The 26,998-nt window shown below is 40.1% G+C and overlaps 1 protein-coding gene across 2 annotated transcripts; it reads left to right on the top strand.

Moving 5' to 3' along the window:
• The first annotated feature begins 14,442 nt into the window (after window positions 1-14,442).
• LOC148325717 (endothelin receptor type B-like) lies at window positions 14,443-24,723 on the top strand. 2 transcript variants are annotated; one of them, XM_088311128.1, is made up of 9 exons: window positions 14,443-14,699; window positions 17,747-18,195; window positions 18,712-18,824; window positions 19,357-19,561; window positions 19,958-20,107; window positions 20,705-20,838; window positions 20,902-21,010; window positions 22,318-22,460; window positions 23,417-24,723. In XM_088311128.1, exons 2-8 carry the CDS (start codon window positions 17,782-17,784, stop codon window positions 22,453-22,455), a joined length of 1,263 nt encoding a protein of 420 aa, XP_088167254.1. In that variant the 5' UTR covers window positions 14,443-14,699; window positions 17,747-17,781; the 3' UTR covers window positions 22,456-22,460; window positions 23,417-24,723. The 2 variants fall into 2 exon arrangements, with proteins under 2 accessions (XP_088167254.1, XP_088167253.1); XM_088311127.1 differs by having other exon boundaries at window positions 22,318-24,723.
• The last annotated feature ends 2,275 nt before the right edge of the window (window positions 24,724-26,998 follow it).

Genomic DNA, 26,998 nt, shown 5'->3' with positions numbered 1-26,998 from the left:
GGACGATTTCGACTTTGATAAAGCAATGGTCAGACTTAGAAGTGGCATACGCTGGTGTCAATAGACTTGAAGATCTCAGTTCATCAAAAAGAATCGTTTCAAATGATTCCTTTCTTGAATCTTTCGCGGGCATGGATGGAGTGAGTAAAAACCTTTGTGGCCATTTTCATTGCTCAAAGGATTTTGATATTTTAGAGTAATACTGGTTTGATTCATTATTGGTTTAACTGCTTTAACAGTGCATCTTTTAATTGGCAGCGCCTCGTGACTCATGCAGAGTGTCATCAATGCAGAGAAGTGAAGAAAAGAACGTCTTTTTAATTTTCCCTCATGATTTTGCAGTGGTTATTGGGAACTATCCTTTTTTTAGCACACCCGTTACAGTGGGCGACTGGTTAGCACGATGGCCTCACAGTGCAGAGGTCGTTCGAGCGATTCCAACTCCGGCCTTCCTGTGTGGAGTTTGCATGTTCTCCCCGTGCCTGCGTGGGTTTCCTCCGGGTACTCCGGTTTCCTCCCACATTCCCAAAAAAATGCATGGCAGGTTGATTGGACATTCTAAATTGCCCCAAGGTGTGAGTGTGAGCGCCGATGGTTGTTCGACTATGTGTTCCCTGTGATTGGCTGGTTCAGGGTGTACCCCTCCTACTGCCCAAAGACAGCTGGGATAGGCTCCAGTAGGTGAGAAGTGCAAATATGGAATAAGTACGAAGCGTAACATTGTGAGTACAATGTTTACGAATAACCTCCAATAAATATGAGTTTCAAACAGTCAAACTTATTAAGGGGATTGACCCAGAAAGCCCAGGACTGTGAATGTAATTAAGCTCGACAAACTGGTCCAGATGTGTGGGCTGAAATATATGCCACCAGAATCTGAACAATTTACATTTGAATTTGAGCTACTAAACGATTAATTATATTAACAAAACTGAATCTGAATTACATGAACTGAATTTGCATCGTCTAATTTTAATGTTTACTTTGAAAAACTTTGAATTCCTCACTGACAATTAAATGAAGTCTATTTTTACATTCAGTTTTACAAATACAAATTAAAATCTTATCCACACAGATTTACGTGGCTTGACTTTTTACTTTCACTTTTACGAATACAAATACAAATTTTCTCCTTGTGGATTCAGTTTGCTTGACAGACATCCGGGTACTTTTGGAAAAAGCACTCGACTGCAGAACACAGCCCTCCTCGTTGTCCAATCAGCAACGTCATTTTGAGCACATGACACCAGCTATCCGGATTTATCATTATTATTATTATTTATTTTAACCCCTTAAGCAGTTCTCAACCTTTATAACGTTTAACTTCTTGGTACAAGTCATTGGTTCATGGCGGGATGAAATGGTGCTTCCTTGCAAATTTAGGAAAGGACAGTTTATTGTTAGCAACGTATCAAAACGTATCACTTTGTCAGTACGATCCGTTTGACACGGCACTTCAAAAGTCGCTTCTCCTCTGTGTCATATTATGCTACATATTTTGCTGAGTGTTTTGTATTTGGGTCAGAATTTGATTCCAGCATGACTTGATTACGCTGCCGTATAGATACTGTGTAGAAGCGACCACAATTTAAGAGTTTGATGATTTCCGTGCCGGATTTCTGAGAAGGCCTGTGATTGACCCCCACTGGGATTTAAGGTCATATCCCTCGTGAGAATGAGCGGATCAGATAATGGCTGGATGGATAAATATGGGATGCTGCAGCAAAAAAAGGAAAAGCGCCTCTTTGATGGTTGCACACATAATTCTAGATTACGCACGGTGTGTGTGAGAAGCCTGGAGGGGAGAATTGCCGCGTCTTGAAAAGACGAAAAGAATGGATTTGAGTGAGAATATGTCCCAGTGTCACTCCCTAAATCTCCAACTAACCTGAAGCGCGCTACAAATGCAGACAAAACCCGCAAAGTGGCGCAAGATCTCGATTGGAATGAGGCAACCATGCGTTGAATGAACCAGCCAATCACGTCATCCCCACAAAACGAGGCCTTCGTTTTTCATCTGTCACATGGTTTTCTTGGAAACGACACATGCGCCGAATCCGGGCTTCATTTGGTGCGCCCACTTTTGCACGACATACATTCCTAAGCCTCACTTCTGTCCCTGATGTACCTTGGAGTTCATCTTTACAATTTACAATGGAGGTTGTTCTGGGCTCTTTTGTTGCCATTCATGCATTCCATATCTTCAAATTTTCATCAATTTTCCTCCTGCAGCCACATCCTGGCAGGTTGGCTCCAGTCTCGTGGATGTTAAATTTCTGAAATATATGTGGCCACAGGAACTTCAAGCTACTAGATGATCTTGCAGGCTTTCCCCTTAACATGCTTGTTTGACAAAACTCTCTCTTTTGCAAACTCAGTGACTTCTTGTCACCGCTGACGTAGGCCGACTGACTGATTGCACCCGTGATGCTAATTAAAGGACACACCTTGGTTGAACATGCCCCCACTTTTGTCCAGGCCTCTTTCATGACATTTTTTTTTTTTCAATTTAATCCTTCTTTTGAACCACAGGTTTACTTTCATACCATTTTTTTATTTAGTATTACTTTCTACAGATTGAAATGATTTCTGTGACGTCTGCGGGGTTTTCTTTCACTAACAGACAATTTTGTCCATGTGTGCATAAAAACAAGTAAGAAGACATACAATACAGTACAATATAACGCTTCTTCCTCAGCCAAACAAGAGTCACATGTCTTCCGAAAGCATGACTTCAAATGTCACGCTGATCTGCTGAGGGGAACAATTCTTGCCTTGTAGCTGCTAAGGTGAGGAGAGGCTGTGTTTTATAACCATAATTTATCCCCCACCGGTGCCATCTGGCACACACTGGAAGGAGGGGGGTGGGGGGTGGTCATCTAAGAAATGGGTACTTAAAAAAAAAAAAAAATGAATCCAACTACTGTTCAAAGCCATGGTGATTAATTGCTAATGTCACACTTTTTTTATGTGCAGGAAACAGCAAATGAAGTCATGTGAAACTGAAGGGCACTGCCACTGGTGCAACAATAATACAAAGTAATAGGGAGTGATACGACGGCTGTATATGCACTCTCATCTTGTATATAAATAAATTAATATATAAAAAGTTCTCTCTTTAAGAGATCCGATCATAAAAACGCCTTTACGAGATCAGAGAGAACAACCGACAAAGAGCCTCCTCTTCACGTTGCTTTTAAAAGGCCATTCATTCATTTATTCACACACACACGTGGATGTAAACCCCGAGAGCGATGGACTTGTTTACTTTTCAAAAGAGATCACAACACCACAGTCACACAATTATAGCCAGAGCATGCAACGCACATGCGCCAACATATGGTGACAAGCTCTTCATATTTCAATTGTCATGTTTGAAGTATTGGTATGTTTTTTCAAACGTGGTTCAAATGAGCCAATTCAACAAATCTGCCGCGAATATTTTTTACCCCCCCTATGCCTGAACTGGTTTCAATTCACGTTCTCCCATCTGCTTTTATGTCATCAGCATGATTATAAATTCTGTAAGGCGTCATTTTTTTATGACCGGTGAGTATATTCTGAAAAGTAAAACATGCAATTGGCACAGCAATCCAGCTCTGACATGATGTATCCTTCTTGTTTTTCCGCTTTACAAAATATTTTCCGGGCCACACACAAACTTGATTATAGCAACATAAAAGAAACAGCAATTTTCTTTTCATATTTCCGCATCCAAAACCAAACGTCTTCCAAAGAGAACAATTCCTTTTCAAAGAACTCACAGGAAAATGTTTTGCCCTGAGAAAATCGTTGGAAGCAGTTGCTGCTCCTCCAGGAATCTGGGATTGTAAATGGGGGAACATGATGCCACATTTGGTTTGCATTTAATACAGCCGTAGCCAGGTACATCCACTTTCAACACATATCTCATCCAGTGGAAATATTTGAAAACAATGTTGTAAAATGGGATGAATCATTTCCCCCGCTCAAAATTCTACACATCAAATCACATATCGACGACTTGATTCGGCTCACAGATCCACAAGTTGACGAGCACAAACCAAGCCATTAGCATCATGTGTCTTACGAGATGCTGTTCAGCCGCATTAACTATGAGACAAGTCAGGATTGAACGATGAAAATGAGGTACAGTAGATAGAAGATGAATAAAAACTGCCCCAAAGCGTCGTTGACGTCAGACTGGAGCAATGGCTCATCATCCAAGCAATACCGAGCACACGGGGAAAAAGGAATGAATATGATGAAACTTCCTTAGAGAGATATGAAAATGGCCAAAGGATTGATCATACCTCTTATGAACATTTGACTGTACATTTGACATATGAGTGACCCGACTTACATGCTTCTAGAGACACAAAACATCATTTAGCCATTTTTTTTATTGTCATTTGAATTGTAAAAAATTGTCGTGGTGGCAGAACTCAATTTTTACTCACTTCACAACAATCGTGAGATTGACAGATATAGTTGTGAGTACACATGAGAGTACGATACACGCAAGCAGATACAAATCAAGAAGAGTTTCTACTGTCTCTTAGAAAACGGAGGTAAATTTGATCATTTTTCACTGAGGATAAAAACAATATGCTTGTGAGTCGTACGTGGTGGTCGTGGTCTAGTCTGGCTTGAGGTACCAGGCAGAGGATCATCTTCGTCGCCGTCGTCTTCTTCCTCATCTTGAACGTTGTCGTCGTCACCACCCTCAGGCACCATCAAACAAATATTTAGCCTTACTTCGGATTATGTTTGCATCCTGGCGGATTTTCTTCGCCCTACAATCATGGATCCAAATAACCAGTGCATTTTCCATTCGCACGATGGTCTTATTCTGGGTGTTTACAACCCTTTTGGCATCTTTCGCGAAAGATATCGCAGCAGTTTTGCGGATGTTCTTCTCCTCCTTCTTTATGTACCGTACCGTGGATTCATTAAGGCCATATTGTCGGGCTACGCTCGCGTAGCTATTTCCTGCTCTCAACTTGTCCAATAAACTCACTTTTTCGTTGATTGTTAACATCTTTCGCTTTTTCTTCGGTTCACTAGATGCACCAAGGGATAAAGAGCGTTTGGGAGGCATCACGAAGGGCTTCACAAAACTTTTACACTTAAAAAATCACCGCGAGACAAAGACTAACTAACCGCGATCTATGGCGAGAAGCGTACTGTACATATACGAGATAAGCGTGGACTGATGGGCATCGGGAGAAGCTTGGGCTACTGTCGTGAATGGGCCAATGGGGAGTCGAGTATTCAGCGAGTGCTGGCCAATCAGCTTGCGTTTATGCCCGTGATGCTTAGCGTATATGTGCATTTCTTTGTGTTTTCAAATTTTGTAAAATGATGCAATTACTAATTCAAATTGAATATTTTGTTTTCAAATTTTGTAAAAAAATGTAATTTCTCATTTTAATTAAATATTTTTCATTATTATTAATTTTTAAATATTTTTTTATATTTTTAATTTTTGAATATTTTTTTTAGACCCGCGAAGCACTGAACCCGCGAAAGGTGAACCGCGAAGTAGCGAGGTATTACAGTACTATATTTCATCAGTTGCTTTTGAAATACATTTTTGAAATTTCAAGGAGACCTTATGGAAACCGACTTTTGTAACATACTTGTGTACCAACTTTATCTCCCTAAATTGAGTAGAGCAACATCTCAAAATGGGAGCATTGCCACAGCTTTTAGATCATAGCTTTTCTGTAGTTATGCTGTATCGTAGATCATTTGGAAGGTTTGCTGCCCAGCCATGACAAAAAAAATAAATAAATCAAATGTTTTTATCTGGAACGAACAGCCACAGCCACATGGACCGTTGCAGACAAACACGCGCTCTCTTGGCAGCGTCCTCACTTTTGTACTTTGTCTGCTCACATGACAGGTGATAACATCGCTTGTCTGTGCTACATTTCTGCAGTAACTGCCTGCTGAAGGCAAATCACGGCTTTCTTGAACCTGAAAAGCTTTCGCGTTCATGAGGGAAATGCAAAATAAAGACAGTATTTTAAGTTTTCTTTCTTTTTCTTTTTTGGGTTCTCATTGAGGCAACTGAAGGATTCGTGGGACATGCTGGGAACCAAATTCGGCCCCGTTATATTTGCCCCCGGAGAGGTGCTGCCAGCAGGTGATGTGAGGATTTCTATTAATCAATGGGCGGGGTGGGGGAGTTTACCTGCCGACATGCGCTGCTTTGTATACGATTTATATTTGTCGACGGGCGAGGGCGCAGATGGGGGTGCCGGCGGCTGAAGGCGACAAGCGGTCAACTAGCCCAGAAATGGACCGGCCGTTCGGAAAACTCCCGATATTCCCGATGGCCACCACGCCCTTGGATTTGTTGGATTAAAATTCATCTGTCTGTCGCCATGCAATTTGCATCACGTTCAAATTGATGTGTTTTAATAACAGTTCTTGAAACCTCAAAATTGTGTCCAGCCTTCCGTCATCAATTTAAAGATGGTTTGACAGTTTTTTCGTACGCGGTCGATTCAAAGAGCAATTTCAACTGTAATGTGGGGTTGTTCCCTAAAATCAACTCATACCAAAAGCCAATTGTTGCTGAAATGACATCAAATTTGAACAAAGTTGAATGTTTTGCTGTTTTTCATGTTGAGTGATTAGTTATGAAAAGGCATTTTGTGTGTTTGAATCTGCTCAAACACCAATTTGCACATGGCACAAATAATTCAAAGAGAAAGGCAAAAAGGAAAATGTGTGTTCTGTCACAGGCCGTGCATCTGTTGAACATTTGGAATGTGTTGTGAAATTAATAATAAAGACTTGATCCATTGGAATATGTCGCTGGAATTTAAAAAGAAACATATAATTTGCTTCAATAAAAAACGATTTTATTTCATTTGCCCAGGGATGCAGAATTACAAAACCATTATCCTAGACATTTTCACATCTTTTTCACCCTACAGCACTACTGCCTCAACCTTCCTTTCTCTCTTTGTGTTTCCACCCCAAAATAGAACAGCTGTGAAAACGCCTCAGAACAAGACAGCCGAACAAACAACAACTCTGGAGGAGGGTCTCTTACATTTATTACAGGGCTAACATGACCAATCTTGGTTCCACCGATTTGCCGTTGGAAAAGCATTGATAATTAATAAAACTGTGCCAGGATGAGATTTTATGTGCAGTTGAAAAGGGCTGTTTACCAGAGAAATGTTTCCAACACTTGCCTTGCCTCGTCTCATGCATTTTCTGCTCGTGCTTCCTTCGTCAAAAAAAGTACAAATAAAATTTCATCTAAATAGGGCAAAATCTAAATATATACAGATGGATTGTGGTATAAAGAATGATAGTGTGTCATTTGAGAGCACTTTGCTTGCGCAGCGTGTGCGTTTGAGGCTTTTATTACAGAGGAGAGAAGTGTTTTTAGTCAAAATACTACTTTATATGTGAATTTAAATTCATCTATCCGATGACACATGTGCAAAATTACATTTGATGAAAAGGACAAGCTGTTTTGGAGCCAAAGATAATTACAGTAACACAATAAATAATTCCTATAGAACAAAAGTAATGAGGCCCTTGAAAGGAAAATTGGACAAATATCAGAAATGGAAATTTGTTACTAAAGGTCAAGCAAGAGACTGTTAGTGTGTATGGCAGCTGACAGTCTAGAGAAGGACAGAGTATGATAATTTAATTTTAATGGAAGGAAAGTTACAAATGAAGGGAAAAGATTTGATTAGTGCATTTCCTCATTGTATTTTGCTCGACCGTCAATTTGATCACATTACGACATTAACGACATTATGTGGGTTGCCAGTGCCATCCACCTATTTTTATTCAAATGTTCAAGAATTACCTGAACTACACCTTTATAGAAATGCTATAAATTCGAAATGAGCCCTAGAATTTGATTTTACGCTTAGATGGGCTGGATTTTTCAGCATATCGATAAAAGAAAAATGTGAATTTTGGTTATTGAATCAGGTTATACCTTATCACAAGTTTTGACCAGATAATATGTCACACATGCGCTCACAAAAAACTGTTTGCGGTGTGGCTTAAAAGTAAGGTATGTTTGGGGAGATGAAGAAATTGGAATATTTCTGGAATAAATAAAAGAAGCAAAGAATAACACAGGAACGCGCCTGCATTTGCATACAGAAGAACTCATCATCTCCTACGGTATTTTTAAAGGGAAAGTCAACCCCAAACATATTTTGTGCCTTCATTCGTCTCAACACAGCGTTCCGATTTGTGAAACATGCGTTAATCAGTAACCGTTTTTTACACATCTCACGGGGCAACCATTTTGCCACTTTCTCTCGGCTGAAAATGACATCACAGTTGCTCAGGGCTCACGAAACGACCAATCATTGCTCACCTGTTTTCTGAAACTCAGTTATGATTGGCCGTTACCTGAATCCAACTGTGATGTCATTTTTAGTGGACAGAACTGCCAAAATGGCCAAACACTGAGGTGGCTAAAAATGTGGATTTTACTGCTCAAGTCATATTCCACAAACGCAACATTAATCAGAATGCCATGTTTCAACTAGCGGGCCTGCATAGAACATCCATTAATCCCTTATCTGTTCCACTTCTCCTCACAACTGTGGCGGGTGTGCTGCTGCCTATCCCAGCTATCTTCGGGCAGTAGGCGGGGGACACCCTGAACTGGTTGCCAGCCATTCGCAGGGCACACAAAGTCAGACAACCATACACACTCACACATAGGGACAATTTTGAGTGTTCATTTAACCTATCATGCATGTTTTTGGAATTTGGGAGGAAACCGGAGTACCCGGAAGAAACCCACACAGGCACAAGGGGAACATCCAAACTCCACACAGGAAGGCCGGAGCCGGAATCAAACTCTGCATCTCTGAACTGTGAGGCAGACTTGCTAACCAGTCATCCACCATGCCGCCCTGCATTGAACATATTCTCGTAAAGGAAATTTTTGGGTTGACTTCTCCTTTAACAGTCTTCTTTTTCATCTCCTTTTCATCCCGGCTCAGTATGGAGTGAATGCTGCCAGAGTTGTGACCAGAGTTCTTCCTAACCACCATGTTGACAATCAGCAGAGTGTCTCGTGGCAGAGAGACACTCTCATATGATGTCATCTCATGATGCAGTCTCTTAATCTCTCAGTATTCGCAAACTAATAAATGGAAACCGGCCTCAGTTGCAGTCATTCTTCATTTTGCAGAAACCCCAGTATTGTATATGAGTTTGTAGGAGGGAGTCCCTCTCAACTGAAAATGGTTTAATACAAAACAATACAACTTTATTTATATTGCGCATTTCACAACAGCTGCAACTGTAACAAAGCGCTTTCCATGTAGTGTGATATAAATTATCTCGTGATTAGAACACAAATTAAAACACATACGGGCGGCACGGTGGACGACTGGTTAGCACGATGGCCTCACAGTGAGAGACAGCATCGGGCGTGGGTTCGATCCTGGCTCCGGCCATCCTGTGTGGAGTTTGCATGTTCTCCCCGTGCCTACGTGGGTCTCCTCCGGGTACTCCGGTTTCCTCCCACATTCCAAAAACATGCATGGCAGGTCGATTGGACAATGTAAATTGCCCCAAGGTATGAGTGTGAGTGCGGATGGTTGTTCATCTCTGTGTGCCCTGCAAATTGGCTGGCAACCAGTTCAGGGTGTCCCCCGCCTACTGCCCGAAGATAGCTGGGATAGGCTCCAGCACCCCCGCGACCCTAGTGAGGAGAAAGCGGTGCAGAAGATGGATGGATGGATGGATAAAACACATACAATGGATACCAGAAGAACAGCAGATCATTGACAGTCTCATGTTGAGTCGAAAGCTAAAGAATAAAAATGTGTCTTATTATAAATATAATATAATAGTAATCTAATAATTCATATAAATTATCAGGAAATTACAACACAAAATAAAACGTAAAAATATGCAGTACACAAAATAAAACGTACAAATATGCAGTGGCCCACATATATAGTAAGGACTAGGTGTAACAGTTTTTTTGCATTGTTAATTCATACACATTATTTGGATTTTGAACATTCAATACCTAGTACCAGACCTGGGCAATCCGTCCCGGGAGCGAAGCGGTCCGATCCTCCAGCCTGGCCGGATGCCCATTTTTTTTTTTTATAAATAAGAGTCCAGAACGGTACCTAGTTCAGAGGACTGACCAGCAAAAAATGGCCAAGTGCACAGCTTTGCATTACCAAAAGGACTCAGAGATCAGAATAGCAACACGGTGTCATGCAGTAGCAACACCCAAGAGTCAACGGGGGAGTCTTACACTATTCTAAACACGAGTGTGAATTGCTACTATTCGTCATGTACGTATTTTTTACATCCCACCCAACCACCTGTGACAAGGTACATTCTCTCTTCAAGATTTTCCTCATCGTATTATCAGCTGGGCCTCCGGGACGGGGTACTCAGTTCCGATCTCCATGAATTGAACCTCCTGTTCACAAAGATGCATTGTTCATTTCTGTGCATGTGAACAGAGTAGCAGATTCATTGGTCATACAAAGGTCAGCCACAATACAGAAACTCAACTCAGGTTGAGCAAAGACTGAGTGAGCTGAATGCAAATGTAAGTCATATTTCACAAAAGTCGGGATTCCGTCAGAACTGACGAAAGGTTCATCAATACGCTACTCACAAGCGCCCGTTTTGCTCACGAATGACCGTCTGTATGTAATGTAATGTAAAAAAAAAACCTGACAGACTATGCATTTGCACTTTCTTCACAGAACAATTATGGATCAACAGCGTTTCTGAACAGCTCGATTATATTTCACATTTCCTCATACATCTTCGGCAAAACAATGTACAGACTATATAGAGCGTTTTCATTGATTTTTGTTCATAGTCCCGTCAATTTAATTTAAGACAGTATATATGATATAGTGATCATTTTAGTCACCTGCAGCAGGAGGACTAGTAGCTTGAAGACTAAAGACTAATTTTATTCGACACATTGTTTATCTGTAGAGATTTGATGTCCCAATGGGAAGCACCACAGTCACTTGCATGATTTGTTTTTAAGCCAGATTTCCTTCCTGATGCACCTTATGTGGTTCTTATCAATGTTTGGGACTGGCAGTGGCTGGGAATCAAAGGTACACGGTCTGCACAAAAGGCAGCAACATGTACAGCTACACTACTAGTGCATTTGGGAGTCTCTAGTCTGCATTCTGTAGGGACCAATCTAGTCCTTCATGTCTCAGCAGATGAGCCAAAAGAAATATGGAGATGGTTAGTGAGAGGAAGAGATAATAGGGCCCAGACAGAAATTGGGATGAGAGAACATATGTGTCACATGCACACCCTGATTGTGAAAAGGTTCAGATGCGAAGGAATGGCTAAATGAAACCAGAATGCAGTGATGGGAAAATCAGTTGAAAGGTACTGAGCGTGCTTGCACTGGATGATTATGGAACATTCTGTAGGTGAAGTGATGAATTGTTAACAGGTGACAGGGTGATGCGAGGACATAACGTGTGGACATTTAGCATATCAGAAAAATTGAAAGGCTGAGCTGTTATTTAGACAGATGATTGCTTTATAATGCCCCCCATTAGTGTTTTTAGAATATTTTCAATGCAAAAATGCAAGGAATTGATAGAAAATCAAATTAAAACAAAACATAAGTCTCAAGCCAACACCACAGACAATTTTTCCATCAGCGCTTGTCGGGGATAGTGTGGGGGCGGGGCACATAGGAGCAGGCACTTCGTATCCAGATGCATGACAAAAATTCTTATTTAATTATGGACAAAATCCAGGCATATGTCTGTTTTTTTGCACAGTATCTTGAGTTGAGTTAATATATTAACACGATGCACGTACATTTGAACAAAACAAACTATATATATATATATAATGTAAATAATTGATTTTATATTTATCAATAAATATCAACAATAGCTCAGGTGAATAAAAGAATTTAGATATTTCCACACTTTTCATTAAACCGCGAAATATCATTACATTGAAATTAAACCAAATTAAAATGTGACAGTGACACAACAGGCAAGCATTTGTTCATTTACCTAATATAAAAAAATGTTTTTGAAGTGTGGACAATCAACCTTTTCAACAGGGACTGAATCTTGTGGAAATGAAAGGTCAAAAGCAATTGAAGAGGCTGAGCGCAAAAAAATGAATTCATGGAGATGCTCCCCCAGTGATACTTCTTTTATGGATCTAATAAAGTGTCAAGTAATTATTCCTGCAGGGCAAGGACCAACTGCCAGCTTGTGACCCTTTGAAACAAGGACTCACGCGTCTTCCATGCATTGCACATTAGTGCCTGGGGGATTCTTTAAAGTTTGTCGTGCTGCTCCCCAATTAAGCTCTGTTTCGGCAATAAAGCCGAAACAAGATCAGCCTTTGTCAACTGAGAATCGGTACTGCCTTTAGGTAAACGGAAAACAAAACAGCTTGGTAAAGTGCAGTTTTGACTCTTTTCCCTTAAATTATCAAGGCACATGTCCAATATAAAATACATGCAAGTCGTACTTACAAATAATAGAAAATGAGTGAAAGATGTTTGGGTCTCTCAGTGGACTAAAGAAGAGCTTACGCAAGAATGTTGGTCTTGGTTTGTGCGCATGTAGGTGTGTGTGTGATGAGCTTCTTAGTTTTTTTGTTTTTTTTTATGAAACCTCAAGAAAGAAAGTGCTCCGACTCACAATATCAAGTAATTGAGGGTGTTTATTGGCTGCTGGGCCGAGGGCCAGCTCAACGGCTCACTCGGCTCATCAAATATTAGAGCACATGCTGAAATCGTGATGTTTCACGAAAGGGTTTAACAGGTAATGTGAATCATCTGGAGTGGTTCTGACATTCAGCAGCAAGAGCAAAGCTTTTGACCACCATCAAATCGCAGTGTGAATACCTTGGGATGAATGGTATTTGGCTTGCTGCCACATTATTCTGACAACACTTGATCCTGTGAATGATGATGAGAAACATTTAGAAAAAGAAATCAGGTAGGGGGCAAACACTTTTTTTACAGGAATGTAGGTATTGTAGGAAGGTGGGTAAGTCAATAGGTTCACTGAAAATCATTTTTGTTCAATTTCCTCTACATTACTTACTTGACTTCGTCAAGTGGTTGCATGAAATACAGTCATCTGGATCCAGATATTTTTTGTACATCTTCTGAAAAATGGTACCAGTGTCCAGATTATTATTGTTTTGTCCAACCAGTTCACAAAATAACATTTTGTAAATTCAACACATGTTTTTCAGTTGGTAGGAAGTTAGGAAAGTAGAGCGGGAGAGCCTAAAAAATGCAGTCTGAAATTTTCCAAATTGCTGCAAAAAATAAGGTAAGTTTTCACAATGTTAAGTATTCTCCACCCATAGTGAAGCACGGTGCTCTCAAGCGTCATACTTTTTTTCCCACCTGGACCTGTTGCTTTTGTCAGAATAGTTGGATTCATGAATAGCTCCAAATTCCTGTCATTTTTTGACCAAAAAATAAATAAATAAATCGGCCTTTTTGGTATAACATTGGGGAAAAGAAATGAGTTCACATTTCAGTATGCTAACCAGTCAAAAGCACAAAAGAATACTTTTCCAGTCAGAAAACAAAGTCCAATTAAAATCTGTGGGGTGTCCTGAAGAGAAGTGAGAACAACAGAAGCTCTCACAATCTGTCAAAGAAAACGGTAGGCAAATTAAGTCAAAAGGTTCTATATTGCCAGGCGCCTACTCAAATAGTATGCTCGATTTTTTGTTTTTTGTTTTAGATTTTTCCACTTTACCCTTGGAATATCTCCTTGTTGAATTGTAGACTATGATAGGGCAGTGTATCTTTTGTAACGGTCTTATGTTATGGATGAGCAAGACAAGCAAGAAATTTGTTTGACCTCTGGCTGCGGTTGGAAATTATTTTCCTTATTTGTCACAAATCTACCAGATTCATAGGATGTTATATTTAATGGGCTGTTCTTTCGCTGTAGTTTAGAATTAAAGTGAGTTATATGTGTTTGTGTTATTTGGCCCATCAGCATCTTTCAATAACATCAGCCTCCAACTGATAGGGTAGAATCGATTTATCCACTTAGTCACATTGGTGGATATCCGATTAATCTCATGTTTTGTATCCCGTCTGAGGACATCTGATTTCACGCTGGGTTGTTGCTCTTCACGCAACGATGACCCATACCCAAATTTCGGGAAATCTTTGGTTGCGCGTGAGTGCAGAAGTGACAAACAAATACAACACACAATTATCAAAACTACACTTTTCAGTTGGGCGCTTTCACACTTGGGGGAGGTTACAAAAATATTTAAAGATTCAATTAAAAAATCATATTCCTGTTTTAGCATTTTGATGATACCCTTTTCCTCGAAAAGAATAAATTGTGAACATCCTGTTGGCCTTCCTCTGTCTTGCTCCACGCCTCCCTTAGATAAAACAAGGAGTGGTTGAGGGGCAGGGATCTAGCCAGCTGAGTGAACACGCAGAGACTCAGCCAGCACCGGACAGAAGAGGATGAGACTGCTTATGGAGAACAGCTCTGGAGCTTAACTTGGACTGGAGTCCCAAAGAGGCAAGGCGCTGTTGGAGATGACTGGGTTGTCACTTCAGGAACTGCCTCCCTCCAATTTGGGAATCTGTCTCTGTTGTGAGAGGCTCACAATTACAAAGGAACATTTGAGCTGAGAAGTAAATATTCTGGATCACTTCTGTTTCAGCAAGGACCAAAGTAAGTCAGCGCTTTGATAACGGGTTGATGTATCCTCACTGCTTTTTTTTCTTTGGGAGACCTGACCTGTTCGGCGGCTTGGTCATGCAGGATGTTGGATTTGTATGCCTTTTTACGTTGGAGTTTTACTGTGCAACAGAGGAGTTTGTCGTACTCCCTTACTTTATTGTGCATTGTATTGTGATAAACATTGGAAATGCAGGAGGAAAGGACAAGGTTTGTGAGCGAACAGGCTGAGAAAAGAGAGAATATGGCAAAAACAAAACAACAGAGCAACAGCAGATTATTACAATATATGTAACATTAGCAGTCAGGTTCTTATCAGTGAAGGAAAGGCACCGCCACACCCTGTAAGAAAAGAACACAATAGTTGCAAACGTGACAGGATAGTACAGGACAGAATAGGACAGTAGTAAGTCAGGCAGCGCTACCAGTGTGTGGTGGAAGTGGCTATGCAGGGCCTAACGACCTGTACGGACCTTTTGAGTGAAAATGACAGGACCGTCCAAGCAGTTAACATAATCAAAAGTGTCACTGTGCGTTGCATCTACACTGAGAAAATTGAATAGAATTTACTCAATTTTACTTCATCATGTGGTTGCACCAAATGAAATTTTAAGTCCACAGGACATCGCCTTAGAAAAACTACCTCGTTCCAGATTTTGTGTCGCCACTTGATGAAGTAACAATGAGAAAATTCAACTCACCATTTTTTTTTCAGTGTACATTAAGCAACCTCAGTATATCCCATAGGCATGTCTATGGAAAGATAGTGAATTAACACCGTCACACGTGTGTTAGTCTTATGGCGTACAAGAGGGACGCACAGGCCAGGGTGCCCCCTATTGGGGATCCGGCCAAGAGGACACCACCCATGCCCAGGGACCGAGAACGGTCTACCAGCCCCACCGAAGGCCCCCAACCATCCCACAAGAGGGCATGTGGCCAACCAGCCGCTCCACCAGCCAACAAATACCACCCCCGCAGGAGAGCGAGAGGCTAAATTGATTACTTCAAGGGTTTGCAGTGGAGTGTAGGATTTGTCTTGTGACTGTCTTGTGAAAAAAAAAAATGGGTCAAACTAACAACTAATAAATTACACTCAAAAAAATTGGGTCGATATTAACTTGAAAATAAAACAAAGAAAGTCTAAGAAAATTTTTCAAGGAGTTTTGGAGTTAAGTTTAAATACTCTCTGTGTAAAATGTGCCTCAATTTTTTTGTTTGAAAAAGCTTTACTAAGTTTAAGTAAGTATCCCTCCATGTTTTTTCCAATGTATTATATACTTATTCAACTGTTTACCATATTCTATACACTGTATATACAATTTTGAATAGGAATGGAGAATTTCAAACTGTATTTAGACTTTCATACCAAAATTTGAGGTGGTTGACTAATGCTTAACCACTGAAACATTTTTTCTGTTAATGAATGCAATCAAATAACTATACCGCAATCAGAATCAAGGTGTGTTTGGCTTTTTTTTTTTCAATGTTTTCTTCTTTTGTAAAAGAGTATTGGACTGAAAATTCATAGACATCAATTTAAAGTATGCTTTAACATTAAATATATAATTTGGGTTAAAGAGCATCCACACGCTGCTTTGTTAACAGACAATGCTAATATTTTAGTAATTAGCAGTGATGTTAATTTAGGGCCGCTGCGGAATAAACATACATTTGTGTGTAGTTGATTGACATCATATATGTCCAGCGATGGGGACTTTTGCAATGGGTTAAAGCAAGGGTGGGCAAACATTTTGATTGGCGGGCCACAATGGATTCTAAAATATGACAGAGGGGCCGGACCAGGAGCAGATGGATGGAGTGTTTTGGTAACCTCACCTCATCTGAGAAAAAAAAATACATTTAATTTTAAATGAACGTGAACAAAAGCATTACCACAAAATATATGTCTTTGACACACCACAGTATTTAGAAAATAAAAGATTAACAAGGTTTATTCATTTAGTTTTTTTCAAGTTTGGCGGGCCGGATTAAAATATGAAACGGGCCGCATGTGGCCACATGTGGCCCCCGGGCCGTAGTTTGCCCACACCTGGGTTAAAGAAATGTGTTACATTCTGGCAGTAACCAAGTAATATAACGAGTTCCTCACAATTTTCTTTTTCAATATTATTACAGTTATTCAGTCTGGTAATGCGTCACAAATTCGGGACCTTGAAGTCAGCGTTTTTTGACACCCTACCTACGTACTATATCAAATATACAGAGCTTGGTCGTAAGAACTCTCTTTCAAGATTTTCGCTTGTGTGGACACGAGTTTCCTCTTCTTTGCGTTACAAACCGTCTGCCTCAATTTTTGTTTTAATCGTCTGCTTCCCTTTTTTTTTTATTTTTTTTTTTTTTAAATCGTCTGCTTCCAAACCGAGACGTGCAGTGGGCGATGACGTCACACTACGGAACCTCCTAATGGACAAACTACAACATGCGCCAATAAATACAGTGTGACGCGCTCATTTTTTTTCATTTCATTTATTTGTATATTTACTCGAAACTCTCCTGATGTAGATAATTACAACTAACTGGTGTACGGGTGAATTATTAAATATATTAATGAAACAGAGAAAAAACCTGTAGTCAGATCAGTTTACATAGTGTTTTTTTGCATTTATTTCATATGCCTTTTCAAGAATGCAGCACTATTTAAAGTAAATTATAAATAACTTAAAGGTGAGTAAATCAGTTACTCTACAAAGACAGTAATACTGTCAAGGAACTTAATACTTTCACATGCAAGTAACGTAAGTAACTTGCCCAACACGGTATAGGTCCCATTATTGTAAAAACAGGCCTCATTGTATGTGGTCTTATATAGGTCTACTGTTTCTCTAGCTTCGAATTGTCTGGGAAAAAAAATACCAATGGACCTTTACATACAATCTATGAACAGTTACTCCATCACTGCAGTTCTTCTGTTTGTTTTTACAGGATAAATGAGAGTTTGGTGGAATTCCGTCACATAAATAAAAAAGGAACTAAAGTGTGTACTATCTATTATAGTCAGTATTGTTTCTCAATTTTAGGGATTCTCAAGTGAAGCTTCAAATCAAAGGCCAGGATGAAGACGACCTTTTTCTATTTGGGGTTACTCCTGCTGGGCCTTCATTTCCTTATAGCCAGCGGGCAGTTGGAACCAAAAAAACAACTGCCTCCTGACCCTCTTACGGCTACACAAAGACGTGGGCTAGTCGAGCGGGACGTGCAGGGTCCAGTGAGGCCCAACATCACAATGCCACGCCGACGAATGCCCCCCATGTGCAGTGCGCCCACAGAAATCCGTGACACATTCAAGTACATCAACACAGTTGTGTCCTGCCTGGTGTTTGTTGTGGGCATCATTGGAAACTCCACACTTTTAAGGATCATCTATAAGAATAAATGCATGCGGAATGGGCCAAACATCCTGATAGCCAGCCTGGCTCTTGGAGACCTGCTGCACATCATCATTGGCATTCCCATTAACGTTTACAAGGTGAGCCGAAATGTCAATGAGAATTACGACTAATATTTTGGCCTCACATGACAAGCCCATCTGATTCTGCATACCTAAATTTTATGATGCACCAGTTCCTGAGCCCCTTGATTTCCCATTGTCTCTCGCATGTTATTAGGTGAATATTTTGAATATTTCTGTGTGTGCAAGTGTGAGTGTTTCCATGGAGAAAGCTGTTTATTTAACTGAAGGGGGAAAAGGTTGTGAAAACAATATCGCGAGGGTTGTGCCCATATGATTAAAGTAGAGATTACCCTCCAGTTACACCGTGGTGTCACAGGGTTACTGTATCATGACAGCCAGAAGGGCTTTGATGTCGAACAAAAACATGAGTGAGTTTTCAAAAGCCTGTAACCCTGAGCAATTAAGTTCAACTTCACGGCTGTCCACTCTAAACTGCATGCCTGAAGAAGGGGAAGAAACAAAACAGAGCCAGAGAATTTGCTTCAATCCCTCTCATGGTTGAACTGTGACTTTTGAACTCTCTCCCTCCAGCTCCTAGCAGAGGATTGGCCTTTTGGGGTGGCTCTGTGCAAGCTGGTGCCATTTGTCCAGAAAGCTTCGGTGGGGATCACAGTGCTCAGTCTATGTGCGCTGAGTATTGACAGGCAAGAGCGTCTCTCAAACACATTACCTTCTTGAAGCCGTTTCTCACGCGAGACTCCTTTTTCATTTCCTAATGCTTCATACGAGATCCTTGTGCATGAAGAGAACTTTGAAATTTCACCTCAGACCTCCGTGCAAAGGTCTACAGAGCTGTGATGGACTCATAGATTATAATTAGGTTGATGGACTAATGCATTTGGCAAATTTTGAATTTTTTTTAAATGTTGCTTGGTATAGCAGACAGAAGAGTTCACTCGGAGGCCAAACAGTATTAATGGCAATTAACATCCCGGTGTTTCACAGACTGCAAGACTTTTGTAACTCACACTTTGAAATAAGGGCTTAGCTTAGGAAAGATGCTGAAAATGAAACAGCAAAGCTCTCAACTCAACTTTATTTACGTAGCACTTTCAGAAGAGCCGCAGTTGTAGGTCTTGCTCAATTAAAACGGACTTTATAGCGGGTCTAAAGAGTAGATCCAAAAATCACTTGAAAACATGTAGTTATTGTGAACTCATGTGATTGATTCTTCAGATATCGCGCCGTGACCTCATGGAGCCGAATCAAAGGGATCGGTGTTCCGAAGTGGATGGCAATCGAAATTGCGCTCATCTGGATATTATCCATCATCCTGGCTGTGCCTGAGGCAATCGCGTTTGACATGATGACTATGGACTACAAAGGCGAACGCTTGAGGATCTGTTTATTGCACCCCATGCAAGCGACAGACTTTATGAGGGTACGCTGTGAGATTAGGCTGTATAATTCAGCACGAAAGAGAATCAGTATATGTTGACACAGTTGCGCATGTGCATGCCATGATGTCACCTAAGTCAAACACACTGTGACAGCTTCCAGGTTAGGCCAAGGTTGAAAAGAGGCATCATAAAATCAGTATCAGAGGAGCAATCACTTAGATTTCTGGCACAACACACTGTGCTGCGGAAATCTAGGTTCATGTCCTCTAACACTAATAAAAGACCGATGTAAAAATATACTCCTTGGGTCTTTTGACAAACAGATTGTGTAAATGGAGTGTGCATTTGAGACACACCCAGGTCAAAAAGGCTCCAATTATTCCTGGCAGCACGTTTGTTCAAAATGCAAGGCTGATTATCCATTTTATCTGTCCTAGTTCTATAAATCGGTGAAGGACTGGTGGCTGTTCAGTGCCTATTTCTGTCTGCCATTGGCTTGCACTGCCATATTTTACACCCTGATGACCTGTGAGATGCTGAGGAAGAAGAACGGGGTTCAAATCGCCCTCAGTGACCACCTCAAACAGGTTTGCGCATTGCGTACTTTTACATTGTATTCTTTTCAAACTGGCTACTGCACGATTGCAGCGATGACACGTGGATTGTGAAGAATTGGCTGGATTGTGTGGCTTTCACTGTTGATTCCAAGTGCACTGGAATGCACTCCTTTTGGCTGCAACTAGCAGACCTCTGCTCCGTAAATTCCTTAAGCAGCATTATTGTGCTCGGCTACAACAATGGCATCAAAACACTTTATAGTATTCAGATAAACAAATTGAACAAATATCACCCCGAAAATAAATTCAATCGAGGAGATTCACTTGGTTTGCCATCAAAGTGTCTTTCTTCAGTTTATGCAATCGGGGGTGGGGTGGGGAGAAACAGAAAGAAACCCAAATAACACTTTATTCGTTCAAAAGCGGAAATCAGACCAAAAAAATGTGTCCTCTAAGTAAATACAATTATGCCATTATACTTCAATACAGCCCAGCAAAAAACTTCCACTTATCATAAACTCATCTTTTTGATCAAAGAAAACAAAATGTGTTCTTTGTGTGCACAAATTCATCATGAGACATGAGGCAGCATACTCGACAGTGATTCACGTTGTTTTCTGTGTGCAGCGTCGGGAGGTTGCCAAGACTGTGTTCTGTCTGGTTCTGGTCTTTGCTCTGTGCTGGCTCCCTCTCCACCTCAGCCGAATTCTAAAACTCACCATTTATGATGAGAAAGATCCAAACCGCTGTGAACTGCTCAGGTATGTGACAATAAAGTTAAAGTGAACTGCAGGATTAATGATATGCATCTGTGCATTTCCCAGTTTCTTCCTAGTCTTAGACTATATTGGCATCAATATGGCATCTGTCAACTCCTGCATCAACCCGATTGCCCTCTACATGGTCAGCAAGCGATTTAAAAATTGCTTCAGGGTAAGCAACAGCTAAAGTAGTGTTTGCTTCAAGCGAAGAAAGACAGTGGATATAAAAAAAAAAAAAGGACATAGAATCTTGTTCAAATGCCAGGTTTTTGTGATAGAAAAAACAAGGACTAGAACAAAATCATCAGGGAAAATGTGTCTTGATGGTCTGTCAATGGCTAAAATGTTGGCCATGAATCCAAAAAGTACGTTTGGTACAAACATACACTTATTGCCAAAATAACACAAAACTTACAGTAAAGTATGACGGTGGCAGAATCATGCGTTGGGGCTTTTTTACTTCAGCTGGAACTGGGACTTCAAACATGCTGGGGGGAATTATTGAACGGTATCAAATCTCTATCAGTGTTAGCACAAAATCTTAAGGCTTCTGCTAGTAAAAAGAAAAAAGAAATCTGGAATAGTTCAATCTGAAATTTCTTTGGGTTTAATCATAGGCACTGGAAATGGTGTCTTGAGTCCCAATTAAAGGGTCATCCAGCTGGGTTGGTCTGTTTCTCACTAACAGGCTCAATTTATGTATTTTTTTTTAATCAGGAAAATGATATGCACTTGCATTTTCAATTTGTTTTGGAGAAACAGGAAATAACTCACACTATTGGAAAAGCTCTTTGGATATTAGCAAAATGGCCACACCCCCCTGCCCTCCCTCCATGTCTTGGTGGGAGTCACGGGAGGACCAGGATATTTGTCCATTCAAAATCATTGTAAATAAATCAACAACATTGAGATCAATCGGCCCCAGAATGTATGTGGATGTCTCTGCTTAGGCCCATTTGGACCTCTGTAAATAGTGACAGCCCATTGAGCATTTACCACCATTAACTTTTCCATGGCTGACTTAAAAGAGCAAGAAATAAGCAACTTACTTGCAAACGGGCACACTCAGCTGTAATGTCGACCTTATCGCTGGAAGTTCATGCATTTACGTGTCCCTTTAACACAAATCTGGTTCATTTTGAACACAGCCACAACCCTGTTCGGTATAAGAAGGTGTGCATACCTGTGAAACCAAATTATTTCACTTCTCTTCATAAATGAAGTTGTAATGTATTGTATTGTCTTTACTTTAACTGTCAAAAAGATTACAAATACGTAATAAAGCATAGTCAGTTGAGTGGTACAGGTTATAGTTCTCATTAATAATGACAAATGTTTCATATTACAAATACCTGGAATTTGAATTAGGACTTTTTATATCCCGCACATCAAGACATTAAATAAAAAGTTTCTTAAGTTACTGTTTATTTTAATTGACGTCCTCTCTCAACATTTTCTTACTCTCTTGACTTCCTGTAGTCATGCCTGTGCTGCTGGTGTCTACCAGCGGAGATGCTGATGATGGACGAGAAGCAATCTTGCATGAAGCTGAAGGTCACAGAAAGAGCTTCTGACCAGAGCAACTCTCGAATTACAAACAAGTCTACTACAGCCTGAATATTGTAAGCTACTCCTAAAAATGAACGAAACGTGAGGTCAGAAGAATGACAAGGTGTGCGCAATCAAGGAAAGCAGAGGTTCATCTACAATGTCATTTGAAGTCTTGAACCCATGAAAACAGCTGTGATGACGTGAAAATCGTTAGCGAATCAAACCAAGTAACGCTTCATTGAATGTGTGACGAGGAAGACGAGGTGTTGTGTAAAAATATTATTGAAAAGGTGGAAACTGAGACGAGTACCGTGCAGGTAGGCACAAATCAAAGAAAATGCAAGTACAAAATGACAAGACTGTTGTATGGTCAGATACGGAATACTGTAGGAAATTCCACTGAGCCCAGAGGAAAAAGACAACAGCCACCACATGGATTGCATTTCATAAATGCATCAGATTCTCCCTCCAGCCGCTGAGAGAAAAAACACAGAGAGCACTCTGCACTTATGGAGTGTCCAAATGAGTAAATATGTACAATTATTATTTTAGATGGATTTGTAGAGATGACTTATCTGACTTTCAGTCTGGAGGATGTCAATGACTTTGAAAGCTTGTTCAGCATTGCAGAACTCTTAGGGCTCTATTTTCGTAACAGCACACATGTACTCAAGCGTAAAATCTGCCGCTTCTTGATTCTTATGCGTGCGTAATCCTCTTATGGTGTATTTGGGAATTTGGCAGCTCTCGCTGCACCATGCTTGGTGTTCTGATTGGGCGTTGGCCTTCTACAAGCCCCCAGTGCACCTGACTATTTTGTAGAAGAAAGTAGACAAACTAAAGTTGACTTTAGAATCACCTGAAAGATGGTCTAAGTTGCGGTGTATAAGATCTAGGAGTAGTCAGAGTCTGAGCTCCACGGACGTGGGGTGGATCGGATTTGATTCAAACGCTCAAACCCCCATATGAATTTATTGAACGTATTAATATTATCGTCTTACATAGATTTTTTTTTTTTAAATCACAGCTACTCGAGGGAAACGCACACAGACACGGACGATTGGGTTGGAAGGCAATCCTCAAGTGTCTACTTCACAGTGTGAATCTGCGATTGCCCACGCCAACTTTATATTATCCAAGTACAGATCTTTTTATCGTTCCTTATAAACATTTCGCCTGCGTCAAACTCCTGCATGGATTTTAGCTAGTCTTTTTCTACTTCTGCCATGTCAAAGACTGTGCACCTCTCCTGCGCTAAGTTTAAAGGGAATGGCCAGGAAGCAAGTCAGCTGTGTTCCACAATGGCGCACAGTTTTGAATTGCGCACGTCTACGAAAAATTTTAAAGAAAGACAACTCCAACCATGCGCACAGTTGGACTACACGCTGTGCTTGACTTGTGAAGAGCATGAAAATAAGCCCCAAATGGTGAAATTGTACAACCCCGCTCATGTTCAATGCTTTTCTATACGTAGTTCACAATATATTAGCTTTAATTACAAGACATTTGTGCCATTATGTTGTTTCTTTCCAACTTCTGACTGTACTACTGATGTGCTATTATAGGCTTAGACCGTCCAGCTGTTTTATTATTCTGTTCAATATTGAGCCATTTCTTCAAGATTTCACGTTTCGTTCTTGTTTTATCTCCACATCTTAAGCTGCCCAATTTACTTTAGATATGTCAATGTAAAAGTGGTAAGAGTCTATTTCTGCGTATGTATGTTTGTTTGTATGTATGTATATAAAATAAGTAGTCTGTTTGTGTACATTGTAGCCTGTTACACTCAGTCATACTCACTGATGACTGTACATGAATGTTTTAGTGTTACTTTGTTATGACGGCCAAACGCGTTTGTGTCTGATTGACTGAAGTGTGAAGGCAGGCAACATCATATGATGGGCAGGCTAACACAGAACTTGATTGTGATTCAATTCCCTCTCACACATACCCTTACAACTTTGACCTGGGAATGTTCCTGCAGGCTTATCCAGTGTCACGCATGTCACATTAGCAACCAGAGAGCCAAATAAGCACTCTGTCCTGTGATCGCTCATTACCCCTCCTCCACTCCACTCTTTATTCATTCTCACTCTTTCTTCATCTTCTTTCTGTCTGTTTTACCCGTTGTGTCTTTAACTTTTTCCAGGTCCTCCACCCATTTCACATTCTCAAACACTTGGCATTCCTTTCTCTCTTTCTCCATTCCACTGTATGTATGAGGCTAGGGTCTAGAAATTGTTTAGTTTGACATGAGGTCAAAACCTCTATTCTCACAGATGCAGGATCTAATGTACAAAAAAATAAACCACTAATTAAATGCTTTGACTTGGACTAGTCTTGAGGGTGTCACTCATTATAGTTCAGGGACCACATAGCTACTGATTAGATGTCATGTGAGATGTACCAGTAAAATCATACGATAGTTAACATAAATTATTTATTTTTTACGAAAATCTTCATAATTAATTAACAATCATTTTACAAAACACTAAAGGGGAAGTAATATATTGGTGTTTGTGGGAATATGAACTCAGCAGCAAAATTCACCTTTTTATATCCATCTCGGTGGCCATTTTGCCACTTGCAGTCGACTGAAAATGACATTACAGTGCCTGAGGGCACAGGTAATGGCCAATCACAGCGCACCTGTTTTCTGGGTTTGTTCATGTCATTTTCAGTAGACAACACGTGGCAAAATGGTTTGTCTACTTAATTCATATTGTCAATTGTTAGGATTAAGACAGATAACCGTAAGTCCAAGTCATGTGGTTGTTTTAAATACACAATGTGGAATTATCTTTGTTTGATGTTAACTTCAACAATGAGGGGCAATGACCATCTTGAAGTTTGTTTTTTCCAATAATTGTTTCCAATTTGCCAAATGGCTTGTTGGGTAACTCATAACACAAGGCAACATTCTTAAAATGTTCCCCTCAATTTAACATTGGAGTTTTCATTGATCCAGTATTTATTCATAAAAACATCAAATCAAGTTTGTGCTTGGTAACAAGATTAAAGATGATTTCCCTTCTAAATTCCTAACATTTAAAAGCGCTAAATTCAATGTGTGAAAACACAATCCTCATGTTTTGGAACAGACTGTGACCGACCAGGACTAAGTGTTAAATTTGATCTAGTTGTAACTATTCGGGAAAACCTCCTTCTTCTTTTACCCACAGGGACTTCAATTGACAAAACATTCGGCACATCGGGTTCCTTCTATTTTAGAGAAAAGTCCGGCATATTTGCCTCGATACACTGATCCGGTGCAAACCTATAGAGGCATTATCAGGCCAATATACAATACACTGTACAATGTTTAAACATACATAGATTCCATAATTTGTCTTATACTGTACGTGCATGGCTGTCAAGCTATCAAGTTTAAGTGATGAGTCTCAGTGTTTTGAAAAAACAGATCATGGTGCAAAATTATGGTAATTTAGACTGCAGCTATACTATCGAACTATCGGACTAATTGTGGAAAGTGAATTCATAGACGTTCTACAGGCTGGTGTACGTTCAAGCATCTGTTCCTTTGCTGCATGTGTTTCATTAGCTGGTCGAACAATGATCACTTTGTATTGTTATTATGATTTTGTTGCAGTTCAATTGTTTATTTGAATGTGAAGACCTTCAGCTTGGTTATACTTTGGTTTTCAGTTACACGCTTTTATTGCAAACAAGGCAGTTCATTTTGAGAGAATTGTTGAGTTTCTTTTCTTGGATGAAATCTAATTGTAGAAAAGCACGCAAATCATTTGGTATGTCCATGAAATCAAAAATGAATACAAAAAATAGGGACAAAATCTAGAATTTTCTACAGGCATTTTGTAGACAGTGAATAAGTATCGAAGTATCGTACATATTTGGCACAAACGGTAACTGTAGTATGAAAAATACATTTCTAGAAATGTCCTCAAGCCTTTCCCCCAATTAATGAAACAACGAAAGTTGTGCTCCAACACCATTCTCATTATACGATCGGTTCCTCCTAAGGTCACAAATGTGACGTTAAACTCTGTAATACAATATTTGCTTGAATGTCAAATGCCATTTTTGGTATTAGCTGCGAGCCCCTGAAAAATAGATGGCCAGCTGCAAATGGCCATCGGGGCATATTTTGGACATCCCTGCTATAAGTATATGCCCTCATAAGATTTATATTAATGCTTTGTTAAAATTGATCTGGATACCAGTATTTTATATGCAACCTAAAGTCACGGTTTGTTTAATAGATAATCAGTGCCAAAAATATAATCAAAGAAATGTGATAGTTAAATATGACACACATTCAACTAGTAGTAACACAAACACAAATATGGCAAGGATTAACTTTCAATTTCATTACTGCGTTCCATGTTTTTGGACATCACACACACCACAAGAAAGTAAGTGTCGTGAAAATTTGTCGAGAAATGAGCAAGACTTCTTTTCAACGCCCATGTAATTAATGCCTTTGAGGGAACGTTGCCCGCTGGGCAGCAACTGCGCATCATGTAACGGCTGTTGGCGGGCATGTGCTTTTGTACAAGTTAAAAGCTTGTGATACCAAGTCTTACATTAGGATTAGCGCGTAGTTTTCAATTGCCATTCTCAATTTCAA

The sequence above is a fragment of the Idiotropiscis lumnitzeri genome, chromosome 12, assembly GCF_059441095.1.
Source record: "Idiotropiscis lumnitzeri isolate Australia: NSW breed Sydney's pygmy pipehorse chromosome 12, RoL_Ilum_1.0, whole genome shotgun sequence".
Taxonomy (NCBI): Eukaryota; Metazoa; Chordata; class Actinopteri; order Syngnathiformes; family Syngnathidae; genus Idiotropiscis; species Idiotropiscis lumnitzeri.
The sequence above is the reverse complement of the archived record's forward strand: the minus strand, read 5'-3'. Positions and strand labels throughout refer to the sequence as shown.

What these genes read in the sequence shown, in the direction of transcription:
- LOC148325717 (XM_088311128.1), top strand. Translation starts at nt 17,782, where the DNA reads ATGAAGACGACCTTTTTCTATTTGGGGTTACTCCTGCTGGGCCTTCAT. An exon ending in AACCGCTGTGAACTGCTCAG is followed by an intron (nt 20,839 to 20,901) that starts GTATGTGACAAT and finishes TGCATTTCCCAG; the next exon opens with TTTCTTCCTAGTCTTAGACT. An exon ending in GATTTAAAAATTGCTTCAGG is followed by an intron (nt 21,011 to 22,317) that starts GTAAGCAACAGC and finishes GACTTCCTGTAG; the next exon opens with TCATGCCTGTGCTGCTGGTG.